The sequence below is a fragment of the Neomonachus schauinslandi genome, chromosome 13 (genome assembly GCF_002201575.2).
Source record: "Neomonachus schauinslandi chromosome 13, ASM220157v2, whole genome shotgun sequence".
NCBI lineage: Eukaryota > Metazoa > Chordata > Mammalia > Carnivora > Phocidae > Neomonachus > Neomonachus schauinslandi.
This window is the reverse complement of record NC_058415.1, coordinates 39,870,871-39,892,224: the sequence shown is the minus strand read 5'-3', so window position 1 is coordinate 39,892,224 and position 21,354 is coordinate 39,870,871. Positions and strand designations below refer to the sequence as shown.

General features: G+C 36.1%; 1 protein-coding gene across 9 annotated transcripts in view; it reads left to right on the top strand.

The window, feature by feature from the left end:
• NFIB (nuclear factor I B) overlaps window positions 1-21,354 on the top strand; it is a 450,766-nt gene that overhangs the window by 382,271 nt on the left and 47,141 nt on the right. For all 9 annotated transcript variants that reach the window (XM_044920499.1, XM_044920496.1, XM_044920495.1 and 6 more), the window contains exons 5-6: window positions 2,385-2,505; window positions 6,050-6,168. In XM_044920499.1, the coding sequence (XP_044776434.1) occupies window positions 2,385-2,505; window positions 6,050-6,168 (240 nt within the window). The remainder of the gene's footprint in view (window positions 1-2,384; window positions 2,506-6,049; window positions 6,169-21,354) is intronic.

The following is a 21,354-nucleotide window of genomic DNA, read 5'->3' as shown; positions in this document are numbered from 1 at the left end:
CTCAAGCCACAACAAACAGTTACATTTTAGCTGCCCAAAGAATTCAAGCCATTTGGCATAGTTACCCATTGAATACAAATATTTTCTGTGTTATTAAAATGAAGTTAAAATACATTATATAAAAAGAATAATTTAATAGACGGCATAAACTCCAGAAGTTTGGAGCTGAGACTAATCTTGTATATAATGATTTAATTTTTAATAGGGGAAGAGAGAGATTCATCGTATATTCTTTGATTACTTCTCTGCAATAACACATGTGCTTCCTAGTCGTACTTTCTTAAAAATATTATAAGTAAATCTTGACCGACCTGCTATTGACATACAATTCAGCTGACAGCGAACACATGTAGTGAACACATCAAAATTCTGGGGAAGAAAAATTTCCTGAAAATCTGCAGTCCTTTTGGAATCGTGTATTCAGTTTGAAGCAGTTGGAAGAGAGGAAGATTAAGCAGACTATATGTTCTTAGAGTGAATCACGAGGGCTCTAGAGTTTTGTTGCCATAGCCCCAGGACACACTTTCTCTCATTAGAGCTTTTGGAGACCTGATAAAAAAAGGTAAAGAAAGACACTATTCTTGAGCACTGTCCTTTGACACCAACCTGCCTGGTCTCTCCTTGCATATTATCTCTGCCCGAGATGTTGCTCTTGTAGAAACCCCTGTTGAGAATGACTTCCCCTTAAGACCTTACTCATTCTCCAAAGTCCAGTGCAAGCTCTGGGTTCTCCACAGGGTTCCTGGATCATTCAAGCCTGTATTGGGTTCTTCTTCCCATGAAATCCCATAGCATTTATTGGTGCTGTCATTCACTTGGACTGTTTCATTATAATCAGCATTATGCCGGTATTTCTATTTTTTCAGGAGTGTTTTGTTTACCCAGCTTGTTACCCAATCTGTTTTGTTAAGGACAGGAACTATCTTAGACTATTTTGTATCCCTTGCAGCACCTGCCAGCAATGGACACAACTTGTTGAAGGAACAGACTTTCAACAAATAGGTTCATTTATAACTCTTCATCTGCTTTTAGCAGTGGTTTCAACTGTTCACCCTTTGCTAACCACTCCAGGCTGCCAGGGAAGAGATGTGGGGAAGAAATCAAGGAGAGAGGGCTCTCACGTTTGGTGAATAACTATTATGCACTAGGCACGATGCTGGGCTGTTATCACTCCTTATCCCATTTCATCTTCAAAATAATCATATGGGGTAGGTGACTGGTATTCTCATTTTGTAGCTTGGGAAACTGAGGCACATAGCTCAGAAGTGGCAGAGAGAGTTCAAACTAAATGGCTACCTCCCAGGACTCTACCCCTTCTAATACAACATGCTGCCTCACGGGTCTATTCAAGATGTCTAGAAATAATTTTTTTTTAATTTGAATAGATGTAAACCATTATACAAAAACCAATACTTACATACAAGAATCTCAGTTCATACTATATCAGCAGAGTCAAAAAGATTTCTTGATTTACAAAATAATACTTTAAAGTATAAAACTGCATGAGTACATTTTATTTATTTTTATTTGTTAATAAATAATTTATTTTTAATTTTTTTCATGAATACATTATGAATGTTATAAAGTTGGGCATACAAACTTTTTTTTTTTTTAAACATAACTATTGAGTAAAACCACACTTAACTATTCATATATGAACTTGAATATGTATTTTGGGAAAAAAAAACTTGGCTCTTCACATTTGTCAACTTTACCTGTGTACCTGTCCTAATATAAGAATTCGTTATACCAAGTAATTATTCATATGATTTCTAATGCGTTTTACCATGTTAATATTCGAATTTCATTAACTTAACAGCGATTTGGTTTTTGAGAACCAACTTAGAGGGCACCTGGGTGGCTCAGTCGGTTAAGTATCTGTCTTTGGCTCAGGTCATGATCCCAGGGTCCTGGGATTGAGCCCTTCTTTGGGTCCCTGCTGGGGGTGGGGGTGGGGGGTCCTGCTTCTCCCTCTCCCCATCCCCGCTCATGCGCTCTCTCTCTCAAATAAATAAAATCTTAAAAAAAAAAAAGAACCAACTTAATACAAAGCACCTTGTTTGGTGCTGAGCAATAGGAAACATGTCGTTTCCTCTGACGCATCTATAGACTAACTAATACAAAGGAGTGAGTGAAGAAGGTTGGAGAGTGGGAATAGGGGAAGTGGTAACCAATGATTATAGTCTGAGTGCCTCAAGTTTCCAGACTTGAACACTGGCATCCTGAGGAGGTCTCCAAGTCGTACCCTGGTGGACAGTTGGTATTAGAGTCTCAGGGTAAAGAGAGTTTGCCCGGAGATGTGGAACGTATTAGATTATTACATTGAAATAGAGATGACCAGTGTAAAAGTCATTCCTGATGTTTCTTTCTGTTTTATTCCTCAGCGCCCATAACCCAGGGAACTGGAGTCAACTTCCCAATTGGAGAAATCCCGAGCCAACCATACTATCATGACATGAACTCGGGAGTCAATCTTCAGAGGTCACTGTCTTCTCCACCAAGCAGGTAACTGAAAGAGGAGTTGCACTTGTTCTCAGTCTATATGCAGCTGGGTAGATAGGTAGATATGCAGATAGGTAGGTAGATGAGATCAGGGAAACAAAGCCAAGAGTTCAAGACTTTTTGCTGATTCTACATGAATTTTTACTCTTACCTGGTTAAATTTATTTTGATATTTGAAAATTAAATGGAATTGTTCAAAACATTAGAAACATCTTTTGGGTGGGACAAGGGAATTATATTCCCTTCATATAAAAATATGAATATGATTTTATTCTTTTCTATGAAATATTAGAATTCTACAAGTTCACTAAATCTTTTAGTGACTTAAAAGCAATGTTGTCATGGCAGAGAGCCCTTGTCTGTAGATTGATCCATCCTGGTAACTTCTACCCTAATATCACATCCAAGCTGGGTATAGTAAAACGTGAAAAATAAAATGTGTCATCTACTTAACCTTAAAAGTAAAGGTCTTATTCTAGGCCACACTTTGCTAATGTCTTCAGTGAGTCGGTATTTTTTTTAGTAATTTAGTTGATTCTTAGTCACCAATGAAAGTATTACCTGCTCTGAGATTTGGTTTGACCAGCCTTTGAGGGGCAAGAGCTACAGCGAGGCTACTGTACTTTTTAGTTCCCTGTTAACATTCTCACTTTTCTCTCTTGACTTTCTGATTGTAACTTTGAATCCCACAGAAGTTTAAAAAGAGGTTTCCTATTTATATGAGGGATAAATAGCTTGGAAAGTTGTTTGCGTAGGATTTAGTGATGATATGTTCCACTGTTATTGGATGCCAGAAGAAGACTGAGTTACTGAGAACTAAGATGAATAAATATTACAGCTTTATTGGGTTTTTTTTTAAGCTGGATCTTCAGTATATGAAGATCCATCTCATTTTCAGAGCATTACATATACCCATGATCAAATGTAAGAGCATACATGAATTGCAGAGCAAAACATTTCATTTTATAATATCCATTTTTTTAAGAATAAAAGAATATTGAGTAATTATTTTCCTATGCTCTTCTCAATAATGAAAGTCAATTGCATTTGAATTAATTATGGGGCTGTGCACTTTTTATGTTTATTAACTAAGTTCAATTTTATATCATTTATGGTCAAATTGTGTCTTCATATTGTTAGGTTACATAGCAAAGTAATTTGGTTTATTGTCACTCAGATTGTCTATGACATGGTTGGGTCTTAAAAATGCTTTAGTTTTTCTAAATTTGAAATATGAATAGTACGTTTCTATTTGGTCTGATGGATCAGTATGTTGTCAACACAGATATTTCTTCATAGTCATTTGGTTTCAGATGTTATGCCATTCAGAAGGTTTCAAAAACATTTCTCTATTATTTCCTTATGAAAAACTTTTCTCTCTCACTTTAAGTCTTCTGTACATATTTACTACTGATTCACAGCTGAGAGAATTAGATTAAAGGAGAGTTTAAAAAACCATGCATTCTAACTTTGGATACCATAGGAATAAATTAAAGGACTATTATTTACTCCCATTGTGGTGTCGCATGGATAAAAACTGCTATCTTCTACATCATGTTAATACTCTGGGAGTTGTGAGTCAAATATTAATCACAAGTACCTCTGTGAATACGTACCCATGCTTCTAGGATTCCAGATGTACACAGGCTTCTAGGATTTGGAAACAGTGCAGCAAAAAAAACCACGGTCTTGGAAGTCAGAAGTCCTTACTTTGTGGCAGACTACTTCCACTAACATGCCCTGGGAATTCACTGAATTTCTCCGAATTTGTGTCCCCACTTGTGAGAAAAGGGAGGACTGATTTACGGGTAGGACTTAGAAAGTCAGTTCCAATTCTGAAATCCTATGACATGTTTATTATCACTACACAGAATTAATTCAGAAGATATCTCTCTTTGGTTTTTACCTGTGGTTCTTTTTTTTTTAATTGAAGGAAAAAAATCCATTTTCATAGTCATAATTGACCATTTAATAGGGTATTGATGGGAATATATGTAGGAGTATACCATGCAAGATGTCCTATGCCATGACATAGCTTTTAATTTTTATTTATTTATTTATTTATTTATTTATTTATTTATTTATTTTTGAGCGCGGGGGCGGGAGGGTGGGCGGTTTGGGGAGGGAGAGAGAGAATCTTAAGCAGGCTATATGCCCAGCACAGAGCTCAACACAGGGCTTGATCCCACAACCTTGAGATCATGACCTGAGCCGAAATCAAGAGTCTGATACTTAACCAACTGAGCCATCCAGGTGCCCCCATGACATAACTTTTTAATCTCTGCCCTAAATATTCACTTTTCTTAATAACTGGGATGAGCCATGTTTTCTTTATTAAATTGTTTTATTTATTTGTTTGTTTGTTTGTTTATTTATTTATTGAGAGAATCTTAAGCAGGCTCCACACCTAGCATGGAGCCAAATGCAGGGCTCAGTCTCACGACCCTAAGATCATGGCCTGAGCCATCCAGGCGTCCCTAAAATGTATCTTTCTAAAAGTATACTGTTTGGGGGTGCCTGGGTGGCTCAGTCGTTAAGCGTCTGCCTTTGGCTCAGGTCATGATCCCAGGGTCCTGGGATCGAGCCCCACATCGGGCTCCCTGCTCGGCAGGAAGCCTATTTCTCCTTCTCCCACTCCCCCTGCTTGTGTTCCCTCGTTCACTGTGTCTCTCTCTGTCAAATAAATAAAATCTTTTTTAAAAAAATAAAAATATACTGTTTGTTGGAATTTGGCAATGACCTATTTTCTTGAGAATAAAAGATCATAACCTAATTTTTAAGAAAAATATAAAGAAGAATATATGAAATAATTTAAAATCAATAAAGTCTTACACAAATTTTTATATTATTAATTATATGGTTACTAATAATAATTACTACTTAATAAGTATCTTCTAAATGCCAGCCACTCTTAACTAAGAGCTTTACATTTAATCCTCTCAACCACTCCTCTTTGAACTAGGTTTTATTATTCCCATTTTACAAATGATTAAACTGAGTTTAGAAAGGTTAAGGAGCTTACTCTTAAGAAGTAGTGAGTGGCCTAGTCAAGATTTGCTACTAGGCTGGTTCCACTCCAAAGCTCATGTTCTACTGACTCCTTCGCCTTATGTTTGAATTAGTATGAAAGAATTACATTGGTATGGCAAGTGCTATGCTAATAAATATTATTAGCATTGATAATAATGATAAGAGTCAGGTGCAATCTTAATAATTTTAAAGTTAGTACACATATCACATCAAAAATTCACTTTTTACTACAGAAGTTTCTTTGGAAACACATTTCAAAAGGTAAATATAATAAGCACCCTATCGTTAGGCAGGTACAGGTATAATATGGTGTAATAAATGACATATACAACTAGAAGCGTTTGCTACTCCTATTGAAGTCTGGAATACTCTCCATTATTTCAGAAATGATTCTGAGATGCTATTACTTGTGTTTATGGAAATTTTCATACTAAGAATCTTCTCAAATTACGTACTTTCACCTGCTACACACCCCCTTAGACATCCCATTAATGCAACTGTTGTCATATTTTAACAGCAAAAGACCCAAAACTATATCCATAGATGAAAATATGGAACCAAGTCCTACAGGAGACTTCTATCCGTCTCCGAATTCACCAGCTGCTGGAAGCCGAACATGGCATGAAAGAGATCAAGGTAAGCGATGACGGATTCCTCTGGGGACATCAGAGTAAGATGTCAGCTTGTTTCAGAAGTTTCCTTTAGTCAAAATTTCATCATTGAGTCAATATGGATGATATTTTCTTCCTAAAATGATTGCAGTAAAATTATTTTGAAGATACTGCACTAGTCACCTGTCATCAAAGTTATAAAAATCCCTTATTTTCTGTGTTGGGCTTTTTCTCCCAGACAGAATGATGTTTTAGAACCACCAATTGTGCATGTGACCGATTATGGTTTGTCTGCATTCGTTGACCGGATTGCAGCCAAACCGCAAGGTCTGAGTCCATTAGATCAGTCTGCTACTCTGTATGGGGTGTTTCAGGGAGGAACCACACTTCCAGCAGGTTGCAGGGGATAGTTACTGACCATTCCCATTTAAAGGAAGTCATAATTCCCTTTGGAAGTCGGTACAGCATAAACAATAAATTCAAGTGTAATATAACAAACTTCATGTCTGAGTCAATCTGGTTGTTCCTTCTAGATGAAACTATGACCCACTTGTAGGGCAGCTTCGGGTGAAAAATATAACTTTATAGGTATTATTTGGCTCGCTAAATTCAGACTTAGCTCTTTTTCATTCTTAAAGTCTGTCGGGTCAAATATATTTCATCAGACATCCTCATGCCTTTTTGCCGCAACTAGTGAGAGATTAGTAAGCATGGAAATAAAAATAATTAACTAACTGCAATGTCTTGTTGGTATGTATGTGTGCAAATACGATTTATATCATCAGCACAAAAAATAATTGAAAATTGTCTTTTAAATCAAATTTTACAGTTTACTAAAAATGTAAAAAGAAAAATCTCTTTATCAATGGTTTTTAGCCCATGACTTGCGTGTATGTTTCTGAGGCTGGGCAGCTGTATACTAGGTTATTTCAGGAAGCAAATAACTGAAGCATAGGCAGTTCAAGCCAAAATCAGTTCCTTATTCAGGACTTATTTGCTGTTGCACATTTGAAACAGGGCGCCTGGGTGAAGGGGGCATCGGGTGACTCAGTTGGTTAAGCAGCTGACTCCAGATCTCAGCTCAGGTCTTGATCTCACGGTGGTGAGTTGAAGCCCCATGTTATGGGCTCCATGCTGGGTGTAGCACCTACTTAAAAAATATATATATATATTCCACTAGGAAAAAAAAGTAGTGAAAAATCTTCATGGAGGCATTGGACTTTGAGTCAGGTGGGTCTCCTTTAGCCTGTTGAGATTTTTAACTGGTAAAGAAGGGAGCAGAGCCGTCAGAGAGAAAACCATAGCCAAACACTGTGTGAGAGTAAGATTCAGAATGATGTGTTGTACTGTGTGGCTGGACACTGTATAGAAGGAAGTAAGGAGAGGTGATGGGTCATTTTGCGGAAGGATCTGAAAATCAGCTGGAGAGTTTTGGCTCTGAGATGACCCCCCACCCCCGCACTCCCCCATGCCCCCACCCCCCAGCCCTTCCAAATCTATTCTTCAAACAGTAGACAAAATCTCTATAAAACATAATAATGTGGTATTACTCCTCTGCTTAAATCTTTCAGTAACTTGCCACTCCTCTTAGGTGAAAATCAGAATCCTCTCATGAGGGGCAGTCCCCGTTCCTTGCTGTTGTTTCTTGCACTTTAGCTTGCTGCTTTGTTAATATTTGGGAAGGCAAAACCCAAGACCTTCCTCTCAGCCATGCCCTCTGGGATTCTCGTCTTCTAGCTCTTCATCTCGCAAATTTGGGGGCATCTTTCAAGCCCCAGCCTAAATTGATTAATTCCAATCTAAATTCGGTCTTCCTATTTTCCTCTCCTGACACCCAGTAGTGTTCCTTCATTGTTCTCATAATAAATAGTTACGTACTTGTTTGTGGGATTCATTGTCTAAATCCATCTGCTCTGTGAGGGCAGGGACCTTATGGATTTGGGCTATTATGTAACCAGCACCCTGGTGCATAGTAGGGGCACACAAGATATTTGTTGGATAAATGAAATATTGATAGGCACAGTATCAGTCTCATTAGTGAAGGCAAGAACTTTCACCAGACTTGCAGAAATAAGAATAAAAACCAAACCCTCGACCCTTTCTATTTTATTGCTTGTTTAACTGGTATTGTCAGTTTGTTTTAAACAAAGCCATATTTTCCTCTTGAGAAAATTATTCTGGAAAAGATTCTAATGGTAATAATAACATTGTGAATGTGTGGGAATGGGTGTGTTGTTCAGAAGTGTAGGTGTTCTTTATTATAGAGAGTGTCACTTTGTAAAAATTGATTCCTCTTTCAGCCTATTGAATAAAGGCAATCTCAAATCATATTATAAAACATTTTTGAAAAGTAGAAGGGAAACTGTCATTCTTCCTCTTTGTAAAATCATTGTATTGTCTTGGTGATTTTCTTTTGTCAAGATGACTAGAATTATTGGAGAAGTCTGTGAGGGCATATTTTATTAAGAGTAAGGAAGAATGATCCATTCTCAAGTGTGCTTAAAAAAAATACTCTGTCACTTTAATTCTGAAGACCCTGAAGACTTTGTAATGTGCACAATAAGCCATTGTGGGAAGAAGTCTTGAACTACAATAAAAAAAAATGAGGGCAGTACAGTACTATCTTTATAAATTTGCTAAGCCAGATGCAGTCCTTTTGCTCTTAGAAAATTGCTTTTTTTAAAATTTGCAAAATAAAATGCCCCATGGTTGTTCTTGTCCGTCTTCAAATGTTCTTCAGACACATTTGGCTGTCACGAAGGGGGTATTCTAAAGGGCGTATTGAGTACCACTCGATATTTGTAATGGATTTAGTACATGTCTTATACTTGTTTCTCCCACAAAGCCCTGCACTAATTGGTAATCAATAACTACTTATTGGTTAATTAAAATATGCTTGTGTTTATAATTGGCAGAAGTGTTCAAAATTTACCATTAATTATTTCCTGGGAATGCCTTATTCTGGTAGTATTAACTTTGCATTAAAAGCTACTCTTGGGCATAGCCCTTAGCAACACTGATTTTTGAAATAGAAGAATCAAAGATAGCAAAATTATGGACAATATATGGCATTCTACTTTCCCTCATAATCTGAAGCACCAACCTAAGCCACTGAAATTTTTTTCCAACTAGGCCAAAATAAAGGATATAAGATAGCCAAATTAATATACTCACTTTATTTTAAAAAGCAATTAGGCAAATTTTTAATGCAAAATCTAGGTTCATGTAATGACAAATATTTATGTACCTATTAGTAGTTTAATGGAAAAATATCTTTATTTTAGGGTATTATAAACATAATTAGTTATATTTGTATGTTCGTTTTTTTTCCCCCACAACACAGAAAAGTTATGATGTCCTATAAAAGAATTATAATTTTTAGTGTTGCGGAATAGAGACATGAACATTTTAAGACTGAGCATTATGTAATAGCGTTAAACATTTGGTAGGAATCTCTATAATTCACTTAACATTTCTCCTGATGTATAGTGAGGAAAATTAAATTTATCAGCATCTACATTATGTAATACTCATATTTTTATTTGTGTTGTTTTACACATAGAGAAGGAAAAAAGAAAACTGGCTACTAACAAAGGGCTATATAACCACTGTTACATTCTTTTCTTAGATTTTAGAATATTTTTTCCTCTTTAATCTCTTCTATGAATTTCCTAGTCTTAAACTTTCTGACTGCTTCTACCTCTGTTGAAAACTTTGGTTTTTTTTGGATACGGTGTTCTACCATTTTCAGCTTTAATGGTTAAATTAATAGAACCAAATGAGCTTATCAGTGTGCATGCTAACAACTTCCTTTATTCCAATACCACAGAAAAAATACCATCTGAGACCTTGCGTACCTTAATTTTTTTCCACCTGAGTCAATTCAGAGACTCAATTCCTAGTTGATGTATTTTTCTTGAAATCATTAGAGTACTTCTTTGTAACTTCTGAAAAAAGAGGAAAAACAAGAGCTAGGTCTTGGTTTTTCCTGCAACTCCAGTTACTTTTATGGGACTAGATCTTGTATGTTAATGCCTAGGAATTTAACAGACTGACAAATAGTATGCTTGGACATTTGAAACAATGCTTTATCAATATCAGTATCTTCCACTGCTGATTCATCTAAGCCTCATCTAAGGCTCCTGAAACTCTATTTAGTAGATACTTATGATACAGTAAATATATTTGTAATATACAGCGGGGCTTTCTAAGTGGAAAATTTAGCAGCTTCACAGTCTGATGAGTATTTAAACGACTTATAATCTTAGTTTTATAATATGTAAATTCAAAAAGACTTGTATGCAGTAAAATTTTATTAATTCCTACACATTTAGGATTTGGGATAATTGGACTCAATTAACATTTATCAAATGCCTGTTATTTGCCAGAAAGTTTTCTAGGCATTGGGCACATAAATATGAATAAATTAAATTTCCAGGCCTTGACCTGCTGAGCAGAAAAATAGTTTTTTACTATTTATGAAAAAAGGTTCTTCACGGAGAATAAATCATGTAAGCCAGACTAGGAGGGGACTATCTCCATGCCTCAGAACTAGCTTACCTTTAAGCACTATGAGAAGTAAATCTTTACGCAAAAGTCAATGAATTGGTATGTTAGCACAAACTAGCACTACTTAGCGGTATATTGGTATGTAATTACAATTTTAAGGATAGTTTAAAAATGCATACTGGACTCTCAAATAAGCAATATTTGAGGCATCATGTTCTGGTTGCTATGACTACTAGGAAATAACACTCACACTAATTTTAAAAATTTTTAGAGTTCTGTCACATAAATAAGTCTCTTCAGTTAGTCTTCTGAAATTTTAATAGATTTCTGAGCCCTAGAGATTTCTTTCTAATAATTTTTCAAACGTTGTCACTAGTAATACAGTTTTAGATATTGTGCTGAATGTTAGTTTGCACTTTTTAAATAGAGTTCTAGGAGGATATAGTGTTAAATAGCCAATGAATTAAACCAAAAATCTCCAGGGAACACGGGCTAGAGAATAATAATGCCAGCCCAGCATCATGAGTTCAACCAGGCACAGGAAATAGAGTGATAGAACCAGAATCAGAGACCAGCATTTCTTAGTGTGAATTTAAGGAATGTTAATAAGCACGCTAGATACAAGAGCATTCAGCTGGGTTTAGAAAATTCTATCTGAACAAAAATGTAAACTTTTTTCATTCATGATTGAATTTGTGGAATGTTTAATGTACTGCCGGGCGCCATCAATGTGACTATCCATGAGTGGATATTGACTGATTTGTGTTTAAGTTTGTGACTTCAGGACCTTTTTTTTTTTTTAATTCAAGAATCTATAGGGAAGAAAGTTCTAGGTTCAAACTTTGGAAAACAGTGCTCTAGCCCAAACTACAGTCCAACAAATGATATAATCTCAAAATGTCTGTAGAAATATGGGAGCTGGGTGAATGAGCAGCCTTTACAAATAGTTGAATAACTACTATCTGGGAGTTATTAACATCAAATGAAGCCCTAGAAAATGGCAAGGCAAATGCTTAGTAATCTTCCTGGAAGAATTTTTAAGCCCCCTTTGGGAACCAGAGAGAACACCAACAATTCCTTACATTCTTAAGGTTTGTATCACAAGGATTAAATGTCAAATGTTCAAATATCAAATTTTGAGCCAGACAAAATCAGAGATACAAGTGATTTTGATGAATAAATGTGAAAAAATGGCTTGAATTTAATGTTGAAGTACAGTTTTTAAGGCTTGTGTTTTTGTTGTTGTTGTTTAGCCTATTATTGAAAATATCAAAAGTGAACGATTTACAGTTCCTGCCAAACTTTCCATGAACCTCTCCATGTATCACGATGCCACTGGAGAGCAAACTCCAAGGATGCCTTTAACATGGTGTATTTCATTTTCTTTAGCTACACCGCTATAGTTGAAAAGTCACAACAGGAGCATCCTTCAAACAGAAAGGAAAACAATAAATTATTGGTGAAAGCTTTCGTCAGAATTCCTCACATTGCTTACTAATTAATAGAAGCTTTTGTTCCTTTCATGCGTTTTAACCAGGGAGAGCATTTTGGATGGGGCAAACCTGGGTCCATGTTAGAAGGACCAACACTACTTAGGAGGGGAAAGTTATACTCCTATTTCTGTGCTCTGGAGACTTCATGACTTGAAAATGTAGCATTTTGCAGAAAAACCACAATGGATAATTAGTTTGAAAAAATAACAGCTTGCTATTTAATGCTGGGTCTCTAGATTGATAGAACACAGCCTAAAATAGGAAAGTGGAAGGCCCATGGGAGACAGTGTACTTCAGTATAAAAGCGTGCCACACAAAGTTTCTTGCAGTGGTAAAAGATTTATTTCAAACACTTTTACACATTGATGTCATGTTTAAGTTTATTTTGAAGTAGGTTAGAAAGCCAGTTTCTTTTGAGTGACTATATGACGAGTATCTCACACAGTAGGAGATTGATTTTTCAGAGATAGAACACAGATTATTAGAACATTTAGCAGGATGTGGTTCAGGCTCCTCATTTTATACAGCTAAGCAATCTGAGGATCAGTGAGGGGCTGTCTTGTCCAAAGTGTCCAGATAATGAATAGCAGAGCTGAGGTCGTCTTTTTTAAAGGCTGATTTTTTTTCCCCATTATCCTGCAACCCATCTAGAGAAGAAATATATAAACTTACCTATTTAGGGAGAAATGGAGAAATAGGAAAATTTGAATACTGCTTAACATGTTCTGGCAGATGGACAATTTTTCCATGGAATTTCATGAGTCCGTTAGATCTTGTGGAACTTAAAATGGGAGTGTAGAGGTGATTTTGTGAGTTTTCAGGGTTCTGGAAGAATTGTCAAAACAAAATTTTGAGATGGTAAAATGTATATCTGCTTTTTAAAAAAAAATCTCTTAATTTTAGTGTCATGATTAGAAGTTTTGGAACTAAAAAAAAATTGAAGCTATGAGTGCTTGTAATAGATAATTGTGGAGAAGAGCTTTGGATTGAATGTTTAAGCATAATGTTTTAAAAGCTTTTTTGTTATGGAAAATGTTAAAGCAGAGAGCAAGCATCATAAAGTGAACTTGCATGTGCCCAGCTTTAAACTGTCATCAACATTTTGCCAATCTTATTGCATTTACTGTCTCTCAGTTTTTTGAGATTTGCTTAAAAGAGAATCCCAGACATTATGTCATTTTACTTATAAATACTTCTAAGTGTTTCTTATAGACAATGACTTTTATTTTTAACACAACCCCAAGACTATTATCAATGTAACAAACATGACAATAATTTCTTAATACTACCTAATATATATTCCATATTCAGATTCCCCAGAATATCTTATAGGCTATTTTGTTTCAGTGAGGATCCCAAATGGTCCATTTACCATATTTGTATTTTCAGCCTTTTTTTTTTTAACCTATAATAGTTATAGTAACTGTTTTTCTTTATTAACTATTTTTATAGTAACTCCTTTTTGTATGTCATTTATTTGTTGAAGGAACCACAGAAATTTAAAATTTTTGTTCAATGAGTACATATAAATGAGGGAAACCAGATCCCCCTGCCATTTGTGGCTATCATTTATTGAGCACTTACTACCCTTGAGGGCTGGGCCAAGACTTTGTATTTTGCTTTTCAACCCTATTAACAAAAACATTTTATAGTTCATTAAACTAATCACGAGAGTGATTAAGAAATTTGACATAAATCACACAGATGATAAGTAGCAGAGGTAGAATGGGAACACTTGTTCGTTTAGCTGTAGAACCCATACTATACACACTGCCTTCCAAACAAGTCATTGTGATACGATCTGCAAAGTAGTTTCAAAACCTCTATCATGTTTTTCCTCCCCCTAATGTATGAAACTTAAATACAGATAAATGCACAATAATATTAGAAGGGTTCATGGACTCCAGGGATTCATGAGTGCAGTCCTTGGACTGGACTCACGTTAAGAATCTCATTTCCATTTAATACTGACCTGTTGTTAATAAACAATCTTAAAGTCTTGCGGCGTCTGGCTGGCTCAGTTGATAAAGCACATGACTCTTGATCTCGGGATCATAAGTTCAAGCCCCACATTGGTCCTACAGCTTACCTTAAAAAAAAAAAATAGAAATAGGATAAAAATAAATAAATAACCCTAAAGTCTAGAATATCATATATAAATATATGTGATATATAAATATATAATGATATATGATATATATATAAGTATATGTGGTATATGATATATATAAATATGTGATATATGAAAAAATATAATATATAAATATATATAATGGTTCTGTTTCAATTTTTTGCCTTATGCTTGGAGCACTATAATGGTGACCAGGAAACTCCAAGTACTAGTGTGGCCTTAAACAAACCCACTTAATTTCAGTAAATTTTGAATTTTCTCATCTGTAAAATAACAAGAGTTGAAGACTAAGGTCCCTTCATGTCCAAAATTCTAGATTTTAAATTAACTGAATCAAAGAATTTTTAGATCTTCAGCTACTTGAGTCTTTAAGCTTTCATTAACATGGCTCTCTTTGAAAATTCAGAAAGTTATCCGATTCCCAATTTTTTTTTTAAATGTTTATTTTCAATACTCTCTTTGGATAACACAATAATTGGGCTGTTTATGTGCTTGAAGGCACCATATGTTTTGCTAGCTGAGGAATGTGCAGCTCTTCAAAATACATGTCCTGTCCTGGTACAACAAATGATTGATAGAGATTGAGTTATTATAGCAGAACCTTGTTATGGGATCAGTGTCTCCTACTTTGAAAATAAATGACTCAGCCAGACGGCAACATTTATTTTCTCTAAATGACTAGGGATGTAGCAATAGGAGACCATTATCCTGTGACAATATTCTGTTTCATTGACATTATCTCACAAATGTAATTGGTCCATTACTAAATAGAGGTTTTGTTACTGATCAATTTCACGTGATTTCTAAAACCATTAGGATAATAAATATGCCATCATAGTAATTTCATTGACAGAATGTTCTTTTTTTCTTCATTTACATTTGTTAGAGGAAAAATATAGATTTAGGTTGAACTTAAACACTACGATTTATACCGGTTTTGACTACTTTTCCATTAAGAGAAATAGAATATTGTGCCGAGTAATCATATTTGCATTGAGCTGCTGAACTAACGACCTTAACATTTTCGTGATTTTTTTTCTCTACCACACTAAACCACATCAAATCATAATTGTTCCTAAGCAATTAGTTTACTACCTCAATTTAATGATTTTATTTGAAATAAGTTCCAGATCATTTCTAGGACTTTCCTGTAAATCCACTAAAGTAACACATCAGTTAAGTCAACCCTAACCATTACCAGCACGGATAATAACAGCATTACTAACAACAGAAACCTTGAGATGTCTTGTAGCATAAATGTTTCTAAATGCATGGCTTTTCCCCAAATGTTCTCCTCTAAAATCTCATCTGTAATCTTGTTAAATTAGAACTCTTCCAGTATCTTTCTGACTTTTACAGTTAAGGTTACGGTATTGATTTTATTTTATAGTCCATGGCTCTCAGATGCTTAACACTAATAAGCCTCTATAGCCAAGAGGTTTTCCCCAGAGGCATGGTGAATAGCAGCTATTGACCTATGCCAATACTTAATAAGGGACTAAAATATACTGCAAATACTGCATAATTGTGTGGTGTTTTTTCTCCTTTCAAATGAGGTTTTCTGACATTACTCAAGACACTTCGTCATTGTCTGTCTGTTAAAATGAAATTGCTTAATGGACAAAAGCATTTTGAAGTATTTTTAAAAAGCAGTTTTCATTTAGTCAGTATTTATTCTTTTAGCACTGTTCTTCATTATTCAAAGGGTTTTTTTTTTTTTCTTCTTTTTTTGATGTCTCAGGAAGGTGTTTGTGAGCTTCAAAGGGGTTTGAGCTTTAACTTTGTATTGGGTGTAGGTGTAGCCTGGAGACTTTTTTTTTTTTTTAATAGAGATGTGATGTAGACTTGTAGTAACATGCAGCTTACTGTGCTTGGATTGAAATATACAATAGAGAGAGCCTTAAACTATCACAAATGTTTTAAATTGCTGAAGAATACAGTAATATGCACAAGTGTAGTTAAGATTAAATAACTCAATGATTAAAGTAAGAATTTTCACTTATTTAACATGAAGGCTACCATATTTTCTCCTTTAAAAAAAGAACTGATTTCATTTAAAAAAAAAAAAGATTGAAAAATTTAATTGAAGATGCTATCTTATCTCCCCTTAACGTAGCTTGCCGTTTTTCAGAGTTATTTTAGAGTGTGATAAATGTAAATATCTATATATGGAGATACTTTCTTAACATGGCAGCTAATTATTTTTTTGAATCATCTGGCATCATGATGAAACTACTGTAGTGGGATTAAGTCCATATGTCTTGTCATAACATTCAGAGCTTTTTGTTAACTTGGAGTGTGTAGGAAGGACTTATTCACATTTGCCACACAATCATAAAATTTTTCATCTAGAAGAGTCTTAGAAACAGATATTCAGATATTCTCTTTTCTTCACTTGTATTCTCAAAAATAACACTGTTTTGCCTTTAGCCAACTAAATAGCAAATGTTACATTTAAGCGTTTCATTGTATATTTTTGCAACATCCATTACCTAAGACCAATAAGGCATTTCCTTACTTTAAGAAGGAAATAACTAAGAGGCACCTGGGTGTCTCAGTCGGTTAAGTGTCTGCCTTCAGTTCAGGTCATGATCCCAGGGTCCTGGGATCGAGCCCCATATCCGGCTCCCTGCTCAGCGGGAAGTCTGATTCTCCTCTCTCTCTGTCCCTCTCCCCGCTCGTGCTCTTTCTCTCTCTCTCAAATAAAAATCCTAAAAAAAAAAGAAGAAGAAGGAAATAACAAGTAATATAACAAGATCCAACACTCTCCCCCCATTTATAATACTCTGTGGAGCACAGGTAGTATTCCCCCCCCAAATATATATTTTACCTTTTTTTTTTTAATTGTAACAGTAAAATTATTTATGGGAGTTTTGGAAAAACAAACTGTCAAATATATAAAGAAAATAAAAATCACCTATAATCCTACTACATAGATTTTTATAATATAATGGCATTTTACCATGTCATTGAATTTCTGCTTTATGATGGCTACATAATATGCCACCCTTTGCCTAAACTACACACTTTTAAATGTCTACTTTGCTTATGGATGTGTAAGTAGTTGGCAAGGTTTTATATACTAAAGACACAGTCATCATCACCTTATGGGGATCCTTGTGCTTAAGCCTGAGTATTGTGTCTAGTTCTACTCCCTGTCCCCAAACCTAGCAGTCAATGAAATTATGTTAAAGGAATAAATACATCCCTACTGCAGAATTACTGAGTTAAACATTGTCCATTTCTAAGGCTGTTGACAAATTATTGGTACAGAATCTAGGAGGGTCTCATGAATTTGCATTCCCACTAGCGGTGCCTGGGGGGTTTAACTCCACTGTCGTATCCATAATATTTAAATGTAGCACATGGCTCTATAAGCAATATCTATCTATCTATCTATCTATCTGTCTATTTATCTATTTATCTATCTATCATCTATCTATCTATCTGTTTTTAAGTAGGCTCCACGCCCAGCGTGGAGCCCAGTGCAGGGCTTGAACTCACAACCCTGAGATCAAGACCTGAGCTGAGATGAAGAGTCAAGACCTTTAACCGACTGAGCCACCCAGATTCCCCTCTATAAGCAATTTTTAAACATCTCCCCTGAAATAAAGAACAGTGTCTCCATGGCTTTTTGACTCTACCCAAACACCTCTTTTTTGTCATTTATATTTCATTGAAACCATTGTGCATCACATCACATTCTCCTCCCGTGAGCCAGGATAACTCTCTTTTATCGTGGAAAAAAAAATGGGGACATGGAGATGGTACCTCCCACAGGGATGATATAAAGCTTTCAAGGTAAAGGTATAGCCCACAGGCTCTGTGTCCTTTCTTCCGCTCCAGGACACATTCCCTCAGGCCACGTCCCAGCTGGCTCTCCTTTATCTGTAGGTAGAACTTGTTAAGGCAAGGATCCCCTTGGTTCTTCACAGGGGAACAAGAGAAGTAAGTACTTCAGGGCTTTGGGCTGGAATCTCCTAGGCTTGATAATTGCAGTATTTTACATAACGTTTATAGGATTATAAATAACCTCTGAACTTCCCTCTCCTCTTCCTGATTTTACCCCCAGGCAAAAACAGAGGAAGAGAATCCTTGGTCTCTGGGAGCATTCAGTTGGCAGATCCCTGTTCCTTGCCTTCTCCTTGTCCTCTGGGCACAGGGCCCAAGCCGTTTCCTTCTCTCAGGACTGACTTGAGATTTATGGTCTGATGTGAAAGTATCAGATTTCCAGCTCCTGAACTGGTCCCATACCCTAGATGTGGTAGCTTCTCATTTATTACAAACAGCGTTATTATTTTATGCAGCTAGCTTGTTCCTTTCTCATGTTGTCTTCTAGCTGCCACCCTAGCATTTTAATGGACAGCAGAGATTCCCATTTAGCTGAAGTTCGGTTTTCACCACCAGTGTTTTGTGTTTCTTGACAGAGTTTCAGCAGAGTGATGGGATGTGTTGACCACCTTTGCCTCATCCAGCAGTGGATTTGGTCTCCCTCTCTGAGGAGACTTCCTGTCTCCTCAGAAACTCTAGAAAAAAAGATCTATGAAAAAAATCTGTTAAAAAAAAAAAAAAGGAAACCTAGAAAGCTATGAGAGGTCTTACCTGGGTAAGACTCGTCAATATAACATAATCTTGTCAAATTTTAGTCATGGGACTATCGAAACTGTTACCACATATGCACTTCTTTGGTCTCTGTCCTGCTCATCACGAAAGGTCAAGGGTAACAGAAGCTTCCCTGTTGCTGTTTTCATTGCACCTTGAGTTTTCTTCTGCAAAAAAAAAAAAAAGAATCCTGTAACATCTGCTCAGCAGCTTGATAATGTAAAAAATAAAGAAGGCATTTTTAACAATGATGATGGCTCTTTAAGCACTTCATAGTAAAACATGCCTTAACCTTAAATACTGGAAACCAAGAGAAGCCAGCAAATGATAACTTGTACCTCGAGGGTTCATTTGGACTTGTATACAAGCATGGTGTATAAATAAGAAAGACAACTTAGGAATACGGAAAGGATTGGACTGTTAAAATATTTTGAGAGAGGGCGCCTGGGTGGCTCAGTTGGTTGGGCGACTGCCTTCGGCTCGGGTCATGATCTTGGAGTCACGGGATCGAGTCCCGCATCGGGCTCCCTGCTCGGCAGGGAGTCTGCTTCTCCCTCTCCCACTCCCCATTTGTGTTCCCTCTCTCGCTGTGTCTTTAAAAAAAAAAAAAAATATTTTGAGAGAATTTGCTTCTTTGTTAACTAGATAGAAATATGTTTTTCTAGGGCGCCTGAGTGGCTCAGTCGGTTAAGCATCTGCCTTCGGCTCAGGTCATGATCCCAGGGTCCTAGGATCGAGTCCCACATCGGGCTCCCTGCTCAGCGGGAAGCCTGCTTCTCTCTCTCCCACTCCCCCTGCTTGTGTGCCCTCTCTCACTGTGTCTCTGTCAAAAAAAAAAAAAAAAGAAATATGTTTTTCTAAATTATAGGAATGGCACAGTTAATATATTTTAATTTAGTGTTATACCGTGCTGAAATTAATAGCTTCCAGAAATTCAAGAACTCTTGTGTGCTCTTACATAATTGATTCAAAATAAAATAGTTGTAAACCATAAGTGTCATTGTAGGGAAGAAGAATAGACATTTTTTTTTTAAAGAAAATTATGTGTTTTCTATGTAGGTGATAGAAATTCGATTTGTAACCTCAATCTACTCAAGAATATTGGAAAAGCTAGCATATTGCTCTACTCTATGTGAAAAAGGAGCAGGTGACCCAGACAGGCAGGTGTCAAGGTGGCTGTTTGAGCTTGCCCTAGATCACTAGTTGACTTCAGTGAAGTTCTACTAACAGGTGGCTAACTGATTGGAGTGCTATGTGACATTTATCCCGGGAGCGACTTGGATGACAGGCTGTTACAGACTGAGGAAGGGGTCTTTGCTTTGATGAAGAAATTGCCAAAACTCATGTCTCATTAGTGTTTCCTAAGGTTCTTTGGAAGTGAACAACAGTTTAATTAAGGGCTGACGTAAACACGTTTCTGCACACTTTCCCTGCAGCATTTTATCACATTAGAATTGATCAAAATTGTTGCCTTGGGCTGACTTGAACAGATATACATCTGGAGCACCATTTGTGCAAGCTGCTGATGAGTCGAGTGCATACGCTGTGTTTCACAGCAACGTTCTTCCTTTGTAGATGAAATTACCTTGTTGGGAGATGAGTTGATCTAACTCTTTATTTGCTCAAGCCTTTATCTCTTTGAAGTGATGCTATGAAATGAATGACACATCAGGGCTTAGGATATATATATGTCCCAGTGCCAAAAAAATTATACTATGGCTAGTAAAAATTATGGGATGACTTGATTTTGCAAAATACTTATTTAAAGCTATGCTTGGATCTAACTGAACCAACTTATATAAGTTGAACTTATTCCTACATAGTAATCTTTTATTATGTATTTAACTTCATGATTGGTGACTAAAGCCATAGCTAATTGTCCAATTATAAATCTAAACATGGGTATAGACAATGAAGAATAGCACCATCAGTGTGAACCTTCCTTTGTTTTTTTAAATTAGCCTCGCTGACTTCTGTCATGAAGAAGAATCTTCTCTACAGTCTAATGTCACAATTGCAATAAATGAAGTTTTGTATTTGTGTTTGTAATATCCGTCCTCTCTGCTGAGCTGTAAGCATCACCAAGTCAGGGAGCAGGTGGTCTTATTTAACATCTTGAACTTGAGGCCTTGCCGTAGCTTCTCACACTTACTAGAAACGCAGTGACTGATTTTGTTTTCACTTTTTGCTCTACATTCAGTTACTTCTCATCTGGTGGTCTCTGCTCATGCAACCATGCATTTTACTATATACCGATTGGTTATTTTATTCATCTTATATACCAGTTATCGGTTCACCATCTAGCTGCTTTCACATGCAAGAGATTCTAAGATAAACTGCCTAGACAGCGTCTGTTCTACCTCTTCTACTGTCTTTCGGTGCAAGATTTTTAAAAATTCTCTTCCTGAGCATGTTTTTCCAGCCTCCATATGTCTTTGCATCTTTAATAAAATCATCTTCTGTAGGAGATAAGCCA